The sequence below is a fragment of the Cetorhinus maximus genome, unplaced genomic scaffold, assembly GCF_964194155.1.
Source record: "Cetorhinus maximus unplaced genomic scaffold, sCetMax3.hap1.1 HAP1_SCAFFOLD_2764, whole genome shotgun sequence".
NCBI classification, from domain to species: Eukaryota; Metazoa; Chordata; class Chondrichthyes; order Lamniformes; family Cetorhinidae; genus Cetorhinus; species Cetorhinus maximus.
The window spans coordinates 2688-15000 of NW_027598695.1; the positions used below are offsets into that span (position 1 = coordinate 2688).

General features: G+C 51.3%; 1 protein-coding gene across 1 annotated transcript in view; it reads right to left on the reverse strand.

Moving 5' to 3' along the window:
* Positions 1–394: 394 nt before the first annotated feature.
* Positions 395–12313, reverse strand: part of LOC144677620 (carbonic anhydrase-like) — a 19648-nt gene continuing 7729 nt past the window's right edge. Inside the window, exons 5-8 of the mRNA XM_078537658.1 lie at positions 9320–9412; positions 7675–7741; positions 6076–6230; positions 395–705 (exon numbers count right to left, since the gene is read on the reverse strand). Of these exons, the coding sequence (XP_078393784.1) occupies positions 610–705; positions 6076–6230; positions 7675–7741; positions 9320–9412 (411 nt within the window). The 3' untranslated portion in view covers positions 395–609. The remainder of the gene's footprint in view (positions 706–6075; positions 6231–7674; positions 7742–9319; positions 9413–12313) is intronic.

The window sequence follows — 12313 nt, forward strand, 5'->3', positions numbered from 1 at the left end:
GTGCTGCACTGTCGGAGGATCACTACTGAGGGAGTGCCGCACTGTCGGAGGGTCAGTACTGAGGGAGTGCCGCACTGTCGGAGGGTCAGTACTGAGGGAGTGCCGCACTGTCGGAGGGTCAGTACTGAGAGAGTGCCGCACTGTCACAGGGTCAGTACTGAGACAGTGCTGCACTGTCGGAGGGTCAGTGCTAAGCTGCTTGTTCTCCTGCTTAACCTGCTCTGCTCCCAGGAGAACAATCCCAGCTTCTTCCTGTCTCTCCACAAGAACTGAAGTCCCTCAAACCTGGGAGCATTCTGGCGAATCTCTCCTGCGCTCTCTCGAAAGACATTCCTGTAGTGTGGTGGCCCAGAATTAAACACAATTGCTCCAGTTGGGGCAGAACCAGTGTTTTCTCAAATTTTTAATAATAAATCTCATTTCTCTTATACTCTACGTCCCTCCGATGAAATGTACAGAAGAGCGGGAAGATGTATTCTTCTTCAATTAATCCATGTTCTCCCTCGGTGCTCAACGTTCGAGGTGAGGGTTTCATATTCAAAGTCACTTCAATGTCGGCCGCTGGCGAGTTCACGGTTTGAGGGGGGGAGTCACAGGAAAGGTCCAAGGTCAGTCCTCGCAATAGGTCACCTTGCGTCCATTCAGGTGCTGCACGGGCCGGTAGGAGTTGCGGTCCCAGTTCAAGGTGTTCACAAGGGTCTTGTACTGTTCAACATAAACAGAGGGATGTTCAGTGCATACTGGATTATCACAGGATCGTGATTCAGAGAGTGCCGCACTGTCGGAGGGTCAGTACTGAGGGAGTGCCGCACTGTCGGAGGGTCAGTACTGAGGGAGTGCTGCACTGTCGGAGGGTCTGTACTGAGGGAGTGCCGCACTGTCGGAGGGTCAGTACTGAGGGAGTGCCGCACTGTCGGAGGGTCAGTACTGAGGGAGTGCCGCACTGTCGGAGGGTCAGTACTGAGGGAGTGCCGCACTGTCGGAGGGTCAGTACTGAGGGAGTGCCGCACTGTCGGAGGGTCAGTACTGAGGGAGTGCCGCACTGTCGGAGGGTCAGTACTGAGGGAGCGCCGCACTGTCGGAGGGTCAGTGCTGAGGGAGCGCCGCACTGTCGGAGGGTCAGTACTGAAGGAGCGCCGCACTGTCGGAGGGTCAGTACTGAGGGAGCGCCGCACTGTCGGAGGGTCAGTACTGAGGGAGTGCCGCACTGTCGGAGGGTCAGTACTGAGGGAGTGCTGCACTGTCGGAGCGTCAGTACTGAGGGAGTGCCGCACTGTCGGAGGGTCAGTACTGAGGGAGCGCCGCACTGTTGGAGGGTCAGTACTGAGGGGGTGCCGCACTACCGGAGGGTCAGTACTGAGGGAGTGCCGCACTGTCGGAGGGTCAGTACTGAGGGAGTGCCTCACTGTCGGAGGGTCAGCACTGAGGGAGTGCCACTCTGTCGGAGGGTCAGTACTGAGGGAGTGCCGCACTGTCGGAGGGTCAGTACTGAGGGAGTGCCGCACTGTCGGAGAGTTAGTACTGGGGGAGCGCTGCACTGTCGGAGGGTCAGCACAGAGGGAGTGGCGCACTGTCGGAAGGTCAGTACTGAGGGAGTGCCGCACTGTCGGAGGGTCAGTACTGAGGGAGAGCCGCACTGTCGGAGGATCAGTACTGAGGGAGTGCCGCACTGTCGGAGGGTCAGTACTGAGGGAGTGCCGCACTGTCTGAGGGTCAGTACTGAGGGAGTGCCACACTGTCAGAGGGTCAGTACTGAGGGAGTGCCGCACTGTCGGAGGGTCAGTACTGAGGGAGTGCCGCACTGTCGGAGGGTCAGTACTGAGGGAGTGCCGCACTGTCGGAGGGTCAGTACTGAGGGAGTGCTGCACTGTCGGAGGGTCAGTACTGAGGGAGTGCCGCACTGTCGGAGGGTCAGTACTGAGGGAGTGCCGCACTGTCGGAGGGTCAGTGCTGAGGGAGCGCCGCACTGTCGGAGGGTCAGTGCTGAGGGAGCGCCGCACTGTCGGAGGGTCAGTACTGAAGGAGCGCCGCACTGTCGGAGGGTCAGTACTGAGGGAGCGCCGCACTGTCGGAGGGTCAGTACTGAGGGAGTGCCGCACTGTCGGAGGGTCAGTACTGAGGGAGTGCCTCACTGTCGGAGGGTCAGCACTGAGGGAGTGCCACTCTGTCGGAGGGTCAGTACTGAGGGAGTGCCGCACTGTCGGAGGGTCAGTACTGAGGGAGTGCCGCACTGTCGGAGAGTTAGTACTGGGGGAGCGCTGCACTGTCGGAGGGTCAGTCCTGAGCCTATGTAAGGTGCTGCCTCTCGCCGGTTACATTAAACTGAAGCCCGGGTCAGTTGGATGTAAAGATCGCAGGTCCAGTATTGTTCGTCGAGCGGGGTTACCTCATGCCCACAGCCTGCGGTAAATAGCTAGCCCTCAAGCAACATCACGACAATCAGAATATTTGCTCATTACCGCTCTGCTCTATGTGGGATCTTGCTGTGCGCAATTTGGCACCCATGTTTCCTTACGCGTGTCTGAATAAGAATTAGGAGCGCTCAGCCCCTCGAGCCTGCTCCACCATTCAATGGGATCATGGCTGATCTGTATGTAACCTCCCGCTTATCCTCGATAACCTTTCACCCCCCTTGTTAATGAAGCGTCTATCTCCCTCGGCCTTAAAAATATTCACAGTCTCTGCTTCCACCTCCTGTTGAGGAAGAGAGTTCCAAAGACTCGCCCCACCCCCTCTGAGAGAAAACGTTTCTCCTCATCTCTGTCCTAAATGGGCGACCCCCTTATTTTTAAACAGTGACCCCCCTCGTTCTAGATTCTCCCACAAGGGGAAACATCCTCTCCCCATCCACCCCTGTCAAGACCCCTCAGGATCTTAAAGGTTTCAATCAAGTTGCCTCTTACTCTTCCAAACTCCAGCGGATACAAGCCTAACCTGTCCAACCTTCCCTCATAAGACAACCCGCCCATTCCTGGGATTAGTCTGGTAAACCTTCCCTGAACTGCTTCCAACACATTTTACATCTTTCTTCAAATAAGGAGACCAGTGCTGTACACAATACTCCAGATGTGGTCTCACCAGTGCCCTGTACAACTGAAGAATAACCTCCCTAATTTTGTATTCGATTCCCCCTCACAATAAATGATAACATGCGATTAGCTTTCCTCATTACCTGCTGTACCTGCACACTAACCTTGTGATTCATGCACTAGGACACCCAGATCCCTCTGAATCTCAGAGCTCTGCGATCTCTCACCATTTAGAGAATAAGCTTCTTTTTTATTCTTCATTCTTCCTGCCGCAATGGACGATTTCAAACTTCCCCACGTTGTACTCCATTTGCTGGCTCTTTGCCCACTCACCCAACCTACCTACACCCCTTTGTAGCCTCCTTATGTCCTCTTCACATCTAAGTACTGTCCCGGCCAGGAGACAGGGAGAGAAAAATCTATGTACGTTCACGTTCGCCTGGATACTTTGTGAATTCATTTTTTTCTGTTTTTCAAAACGGACAATTGCTGGACTGATAAAATGGCTGCAGCTGATCACATGCCCGATTCTGGTAGCTTCTGAGCAGTTTGAAAGTGCACCAAGGCTAACACAGCGAACGTCCTGGGATGCAATGCGTCTCGCATCGTATAAACATTCTAGCCAAGCCAATGCAAAGGATTCGTAGATGGTCCGCCTGTACCAGCCAGCTCTGGACAAACCTCCAACGTTGTGCTAATGGTTCTTCAATTACCTGCTCAAAACACAATGGGTTTCAACAAGGGTTGTGGGTGGGGGGGGACCTCATTAGCTGAACAGATCGACCTGAAACCACCCTGTCACATGACCGAGACTTGGGCTCTTTGAATCCCTTTCATCCCCACAGCTTTTGGATTCTGTCTTCAGTTGCACTTAAACCTCAGAAGAGAGAACCGGACTCGAGGAGGGCAGCCTGCCTCTGACCTCCATCTCTCTCCAAGCCTGAGTTCCAGAACGACCCCTCTATTTCGCCTACTGGGTGAACTAATTCACAGGATAGGAGAATACTTTGCTGCACCTTCAACCACCTCAACTTGCAACCGCGTTCCTACGACCAAGACCAGGAATTGTGCCAGTCAAAGCCAACTGAACGAACTTTCATTGGACATTCACTTGCTGGACTCCGGACTCACGTGAAACCATAACTCTTATTTTTATCATGGTCTAGCCTTGTACCCCTTTTTTCCCATATCCCTCTTTCACTGTATCACTGAAAACAAAATGGGGCAGATGTTGCAAAACCCTTCCTGGCATTGTGTATGTGTGTGTGTGTGTGTGTGCGTTTGTGTGTGTGTGTTTGTGTATGTGTGTATGCGTGCGTGTGTGTGTTTGTATGAGTTTTTCTGTGTGTGTGTGCGTTTGTGTGTGTGTGTGTATGTGTGTATGCATGTGTGTGTGTGTTTGTGTGTGTGTGTGTTTGTGTGTGTGTTTTTTTGTGTGTGTGTGTTTGTGTGTGTGTTTTTTTGTGTGTGTTTTTTTGTGTGTGTTTGTGTGTGTGTGTTTGTGTGTGTGTGCGCATTTGTGTGTGTGCGCATTTGTGTGTGTGCGCATTTGTGTGTGTGTGTTTTTGTGTGTGTATGTGTCTGTTTTTGAGTGTGTGTGCTTTTGTGTGTGTGTGTTTGTACGAGTGTTTTTGTGTGTGTGCGTTTGTGTGTGTGTTTTTTTGTGTTTGTGTGTGTGTTTGTGTGTGTGTGTTTGTGTGTGTTTGTATGTGTTTTTGTGTGTGTGTGCGTTTGTGTGTGTGTGTGTGTATGTGTGTATGCGTGTGTGTGTGTGTTTGTGTGTGTGTGTTTGTGTGTGTGTGTTTTTTTGTGTGTGTGTGTTTGTATGTGTGTGTTTGTGTGTGTGTTTTTTTGTGTGTGTGCGCATTTGTGTGTGTGTGTTTTTGTGTGTGTATGTGTCTGTTTTTGAGTGTGTGTGCTTTTGTGTGTGTGTGTTTGTATGAGTGTTTTTGTGTGTGTGTGTGATTGTGTGTGTGTGTTTGTGTGTGTGTGTGTTTTTTTGTGTGTGTGTTTTTTTGTGTGTGTGTGTGCGTTTGTGTGTGTGTGTGTTTTTGTGTGTGTGTGCGTTTGTGTGTGTGTGTGTGCGTTTGTGTGTGTGTGTGTTTTTGTGTGTGTTTGCGTTTGTGTGAGTGTGTTTGAGTTTGTGTGTGTGTGTTTGTGTGTGTGTGTGTGTGTGTGTGTGTGCAACATAAACTGACCCTCTGATTTTACCCTATCTCAAGTTTGCTGTGGGTTTATTAATAGAGGATTGTATCATTCTAAAACTGAAGGGTTGGGTAAACTATGTTACCACTTATAAAGGGAGATATCAGAAATCAAAAACGCCATTCTGTCTATGCATGGGTGATGAGAGGAGAAATCCAGGCTGTTTAAATTAAACTCCTCCTGTCAGAAACACTTTCCTGCCTATCTTTGCGTCATCAGCAAATTTAGCCACCATTCCTTCGGTCCTTTCAACCAAGTCATTTATATAAATTGTGAACAGTTAAGGCCCCGGCACTGATCCCTGTGACACACCACTCGTCACATTCTGTAAACCATAAAAAGACCCATTTAAGCATACTCTCCGCTTCCTGTTAGCCATCCAATTTTCTATCCACGCCAATATGTTACCCCCTACACCATGAGCTTTTATTTTCTACAATAAGCTTTCATGTGGCACTTTATTAAATGTCTTCTGGAAATCTAAGTACAGCACATCCAGCGCTTCCCCTTTATCCACAGCACATGTGGCTACTTCAACGAACTCCAATAAATTGGGTTAAACATTCTTTCCCTTTCACAAAACCATGTTGACTCTGCCTGATTACCCAGAATTTTTCCAAGTGTCCTGCCATAACACCTTTAATAATATCTTCTAACCTTAATTGGGAGGGGGAGTTGAGTTAGAAGATTAGCCATGATTGAATGGAAGAGAACACAGGGTCGAATGGCTGGTTGGCCTCCTCCTGTTCCTCTCTCCACATGTTCTGAAGTTACCCCAACGCATCGATCCCTCCCCTGGTCTCTGTCGCGGACGTGCGGAGGGTTGCTAACAGAACTGTACCTGTGAGATACTCATAGACATGGGGCGCTCGATAACAGTCCAGATGACATTCTCCGTACAGGGCGGAGTGGTGAGAGATCCTTCATATCGGTAAAATGGAGCCAGTTTCCAGGGAATAATCTTATCCAGGTTCAGAGACAGAGTCCGCGTTTTACCTGGAGGTGAACAGACATGGAAGCAAAGTGTGTTAGTGTCCATAACACACATCACGGAGAGAAAGTGGGATTGAGGGATATGGGGAGAAGGTGGGATTGAGGGATAAGGTGAATGTGGGATGGAGGGATGTCGGTGAATGTGGGATTTTGGAATGTCAGTGAATGTGGGATTGAGGGATGTCGGTGAATGTGGGATTGAGAGGTGTCGGTGAATGTGGGATTTTAGAATGTCGGTGAATGTGGGATTTTGGAATGTTGGTGAATGTGGGATTGAGAGATGTCGGCGAATGTGCGATTGAGAGATGTCGGTGAATGTGGGATCGTGGGATGTCGGTGAATGTGGGATTGAGGGATGTCGGCGAATGTGGGATTGTGGGATGTCGGTGAATGTGGGATCGTGGGATGTCGGTGAATGTGGGTTTGAGGGATGTCGGTGAATGTGGGATCGTGGGATGTCGGTGAATGTGGGTTTGAGGGATGTCGGTGAATGTGGGATCGTGGGATGTCGGTGAATGTGGGATCGTGGGATGTCGGTGAATGTGGGATCGTGGGATGTCGGTGAATGTGGGATTGAGGGATGTCGGCGAATGTGTGATTGAGAGATGTCGGTGAATGTGGGATTGAGAGATGTCGGTGAATGTGGGATTGAGGGATGTCGGTGAATGTGGGATTGAGGGATGTCGGTGAATGTGGGATCGTGGGATGTCGGTGAATGTGTGATTGAGAGATGTCGGTGAATGTGGGATTGAGGGATGTCGGTGAATGTGGGATTGAGAGATGTTGGTGAATGTGGGATCGTGGGATGTCGGTGAATGTGTGATTGAGAGATGTCGGTGAATGTGGGATTGAGGGATGTCGGTGAATGTGGGATTGAGAGATGTCGGTGAATGTGGGATTGAGGGATGTCGGTGAATGTGGGATTGTGGGATGTCGGTGAATGTGGGATTGAGAGATGTCGGTGAATGTGGGATTGAGGGATGTCGGTGAATGTGGGATTGAGGGATGTCGGTGAATGTGGGATCGAGAGATGTCGGTGAATGTGGGATCGAGGGATGTCGGTGAATGTGGGATTGAGAGATGTCGGTGAATGTGGGATTGAGAGATGTCGGTGAATGTGGGATTGAGGGATGTCGGTGAATGTGGGATCGTGGGATGTCGGTGAATGTGTGATTGAGAGATGTCGGTGAATGTGGCTTTGAGGGATGTCGGTGAATGTGGGATTGAGGGATGTCGGTGAATGTGGGATTGAGGGATGTTTGAATGTGGGATTGAGGGATGTTGGTAAATGTAAATGTGGGATAATGAGAGAAAGTAGGATGAGGGTTATATGGAGAATGTGGGCTTAAGGGATGTAGGGTGAATTTCTACAGTGGAGTGTAACCTGGTCATTTCAATCAGTTGCTTTGCCAGCTCCCGACATTATGCAGCGGTATTTCTGACCTACCCATATAACCCACATGTGGAAGCATCTTAATGATAGGATCGAGGGCAGCATTTAAACTCGATGTGACCTGTTGGAGGAGAAACAGCAGAGGGGTGTAAAATTCATTACAATTTCGAAGCATCACACTTCACTGGGGGATAATCACCATCGGGGACCTTGTTTAAAGAGGGAATTTGTCCGTCAGGGACCCTGTTTAAAGAGGGAGTCTCTCCGTCGGGGACCCTGTTTAAAGAGGGAGTCTCTCCCTCGGGGAGCCTGTTTAAAGAGGGAGTCTCTCCGTCGGGGACCCTGTTTAAAGAGGGAGTCCCTCCCTCGGGGACTCTGTTTAAAGAGGGAGTCTCTCACGCGGGGACCCTGTTTAAAGAGGGAATCTCTCCCTCAGGGACCCTGTTTAAAGAGGGAGTCTCTCCGTCGGGGACCCTGTTTAAAGAGGGAGTCTCTCCCTCAGGGACCCTGTTTAAAGAGGGAGTCTCTCCCTCGGGGACCCTGTTTAAAGAGGGAGTCTCTCCGTCGGGAACCCTGTTAAAAGAGGGAGTCTCTCCCTCGGGGACCCTGTTTAAAGAGGGAGTCTCTCCCTCGGGGACCCTGTTTAAAGAGGGAGTCTCTACTTCGGGGACCCTGTTTAAAGAGAGAATCTCTCCCTCAGGGACCCTGTTTAAAGAGGGAGTCTCTCCGTCGGGGACCCTGTTTAAAGAGGGATTCTCTCCGTCAGGGACCCTGTTTATAGAGGGAGTCACTCCCTCGGGGACTTGTTTAAAGAGGAAGTCTCTACTTCGGGGACCCTGTTTAAAGAGGGAATCTCTCTGTCAGGGACCCTGTTTAAAGGGGGAGTCTCTCCCTCGGGGACCCTGTTTAAAGAGGGAGTCTCTCTGTCAGGGACCCTGTTTAGAGAGGGAGTCTCTCCCTCGGGGACCCTGATTAAAGAGGGAGTCTCTCCGTCGGGGACTCTGTTTAAAGAGGGAATCTCTCCCTCGGGGACCATGTTTAAAGAGGGAGTTTCTCCCTCGGGGACCCTGTTTAAGGAGGGAGTCTCTCCCTCAGGGACCCTGTTTAAAGAGGGAGTCTCTCCCTCGGGGACCCTGTTTAAAGAGGGAGTCTCTCCCTCGGGGACCCTGTTTAAAGAGGGAGTCTCTCCCTCAGGGACCCTGTTTAAAGAGGGAGTCTCTCCATCGGGGACTCTGTTTAAAGAGGGAGTCTCTCCCTCGGGGACTCTGTTTAAAGAGGGAATCTCTCCCTCGGGGACCCTGTTTAAAGAGGGAGTCTCTCCATCGGGGACTCTGTTTAAAGAGGGAGTCTCTCCCTCGGGGACCCTGTTTAAAGAGGGAGTCTCTCTGTCGGGGACCCTGTTTAAAGAGGGTGTCTCTACGTCGGGGACCCTGTTTAAAGAGGGAGTCTCTCCGTCCGGGACCCTGTTTAAAGAGGGAGTCTCTCCGTCGGGGACCCTGTTTAAAGAGGGAATCTCTCCCTCGAGGACCCTGTTTGAAGAGGGAGTCTCTCCGTCAGGGACCCTGTTTAAAGAGGGAGTCTCTCCGTCGGGGATTCTGTTTAAAGAGGGAATCTCTCCCTCGGGGACCCTGTTTTAAGAGGGAGTCTCTCCGTCGGGGATTCTGTTTAAAGGGGAGGTTCTCTGTGAGTTTGCCTTTACCTTGAAGAATACAGCAATGACAGCAAGTCCCTCCGGGGATTTCATTGCCTGATCTGAGTTCAGGTATTTGATATTCCAAAACACCAGGTGCATCTGCAAGGAATACAGACAGGGTCAGTGAGAAGCCTTTAACAACACAACCTGTTAATACAATTCCTCAACCCCCCAATGCCCCTCTCTCTCTTTATCTCTGCACCCTCTCTCTGCCTCTACTCCACTCTGTCTCTCCAGTCTCATTCTCTCTCTCTCTCCCCCAGTCTCTTCCTCTCCCCCAGTCTCTGCCTCTCTCTCTCCACCTCAGTCTCTCTCTCTCTTTCTCTCTCACCTCCCAGTCTCTCTCTCTCTCTCAGTCTCTCTCCACCAGTCTCTCTCTCTCTCCCCCAGTCTGTCTCTCTCTCTCCCCCAGTCTCTTCCTCTCCCCCAAGTCTCTGCCTCTCTCTCTCCACCTCAGTCTCTCTCACCTCCCAGTCTCTCTCTCTCTCTCAGTCTCTCTCTCCCCTTCAAGTCTCTCTCTCCCCCTCAAGTCTCTGTCTCTGTCTCCAGCCAGTCTCTCTCCCTTTCTCCCCTCCCATCTCTCTCTCTCTCCCTCTTTCCCAGCCTCTCTCTCTCCCTCCTCCCTGTCTCCGTCTCCCCCAAGTCTCTCTCTCTCTCCCTCCCCCAGTTTCTCTCTCCCTCCCCGTCTCTCTCTTGCTCTCTCTTCCCCAGTCTCTCTCTCCTCCATCCTCTCTCTCTCTCCTCCAATCTCTCTCTCCCTCTCCTCCAGTCTCTCTCTCTCTCTCTCCTCCAATCTCTCTCTACCTCTCCTCCTAATCTCCCTCCCCCAGTCTCTCTCTCCCTCCCCATCTCTCTCTTTCTCTCTCTTCCCCAGCCTCTCTCTCTCCTCCATCCTCTCTCTCTCTCTCTCTCCTCCAGTCTCTCTCTCCCTCTTCCCAGTCTCTCTCTACCTCTCCTCCTAATCTCTCTCCCCCAGTCTCTTTCTCTATCACTCCAGACTCCCTCTCCCTCCTCCCAGTCTCTCTCTCCCCCAGTCTCTTTCTCTCCCCCAGTCTCTCTCTCTCCCCCACAGTCTCTCTCTCTCTCCGCCCAGTCACCATCTCTCCCCCCGGTCCCCCTCTCTCACTCTCCCCTCAGTCACCCTCTCTCCCCCCAGTGCCTCTCTCCTTCTCCCCTCGGTCACTCTCTCCGCCCCCAGTCTCTCTCTCTCTCCCCAGTCTCTGTCGCTCTCTGCCCTAGTCTCTCTCTCTCTATCTGCTGTCATGTTTTTATGATGATATAAAGGCACCAATCACACGTACTGGATTGGGTAAACACGGTATGGGTTTATATATTCAGGCGAGGCACATGTGAGCAGTCATACACGGATAAAAAGATTGGAGACATCAGAGCTGCCTTCTGCTCATAGCCCAAAGCGAAACTTAAACTGGATTTCGTGACACACTTCCCTTCCAGTGATCTCCTGCTGCTAACCCCTAAAGGCTTGTTATAACATCCCCCTTTCTTTGTAAATGTAGCTTCGTCCCTTCCAAAGAAGTATAACAATTTACAATCCATGTTTGGTTGCAGTTACATAAGTGTATGGGACCGATAAATCTATGAGCCTGTAAAGCGTCGAGCTAATCCGCCCAGGTATTGTGATGGTTGCCTCTTCTGGAGGTTTCTTTAGTTGCTCACAGTGACCTGCGGGCTGGTCCTTCTTGGAGGTCGTTCCTGGCTGCGTTTGAGATCTTGTCCTCGAGGCAATCGGACCGCACGGAGGCTGAGGACTTCGTTTGTCTCCGGTTGTACCTCCCCGTTGCGCCTTTTGTGCGTGACGACTTCGCTGGGGCCTCGGTCCCGAGCAAATCCTCGTCACCTCGACTGGCTACCACCGATCTTCCTGCCGGACCCTGGCTGCGTCCCAACTGTAAACCTGGCACCCCTGTCCCTTCATGTTTTACCGTGCGCTTTGGCCATTTTCTCATGCGGTCTTAAAAAGTTGTTCTCTGGTTTCTGAGGGAGTAGAATGGGTAAGAGTAGGTCAATTGGTACCCACTGGTCTGCCAAACCATGAGATGGAAGAAGAGTCAGCCCGGAGTCACGACGTTAACTTTGTTTCTCTCTCTCTCTGCAGGTGCTGCCAGACCGGTCAAATTTTCCAACATTTCCTGTTTTTATTGCATGAGATTTGCCGGCGATGGAGCCGTTGTACTTATAGGTGACGCTCTCACCTTGCCACGTCTGGATCTTGCTTGGCCTGATCACATTTGACAACTGGAGATTTCACAGCGCAAATCTTTCGTTCAGCTGGGCCATTCGATCTAGGGTGACGAGGGGAAGAAGTAGTGCGGTCGATATTCCACTTCTCACGTATATATCCTGAACTGGCTTACCAATAAACCGAGGCCTGTTATCCGTAGTGCTCTCCCCAGGCACACCGCATATATTCAAAACAGCGCTCAGTGCGCGCAACAGCTTGACACATTGCGCCACTGTCGAATAATGTCGAATTCGAGGATGTCGACTACTTTACCAAGGACGTGGACATGAGAGGGGCCGGATGTGATTTTGGACCAAGGATGAGGACCAAGAACGTCATGAGGAATCAGTGGTTCTTTGTGTTGACTTGGCATATGCTCTTGACATGCCTCACACTTCCTGACAACGACCCCAATGTCATTGTACATACCCGGCCGTAGAGACTGTCTCCCCTGCGAGTCTTCTCCTCCGATTTATGCCCGTGTGTGACCGGTGAGGTTGTTGAGGAGGAATATCAGGTCGCAAAGATTCCAGTAGGATGACCTGCCTGCCTTTAAAAATGGCTCCCCAGGAGATACCTAGCTCGTCCTGGCGAGGCCAAAACGGTCTCACGTGCCCGTGGGCACGCTGAGTTGAATCAGATGGTTTCCCGCAATTTCTGTGGTGGGGGGGGAATCTTTCCCCCTTCTTGCAGCTGTCGGCACTTGCCTGGCGCAAAATGTGCCGGATCAATTGACGGACTTGCATTCTCCTGTGAGT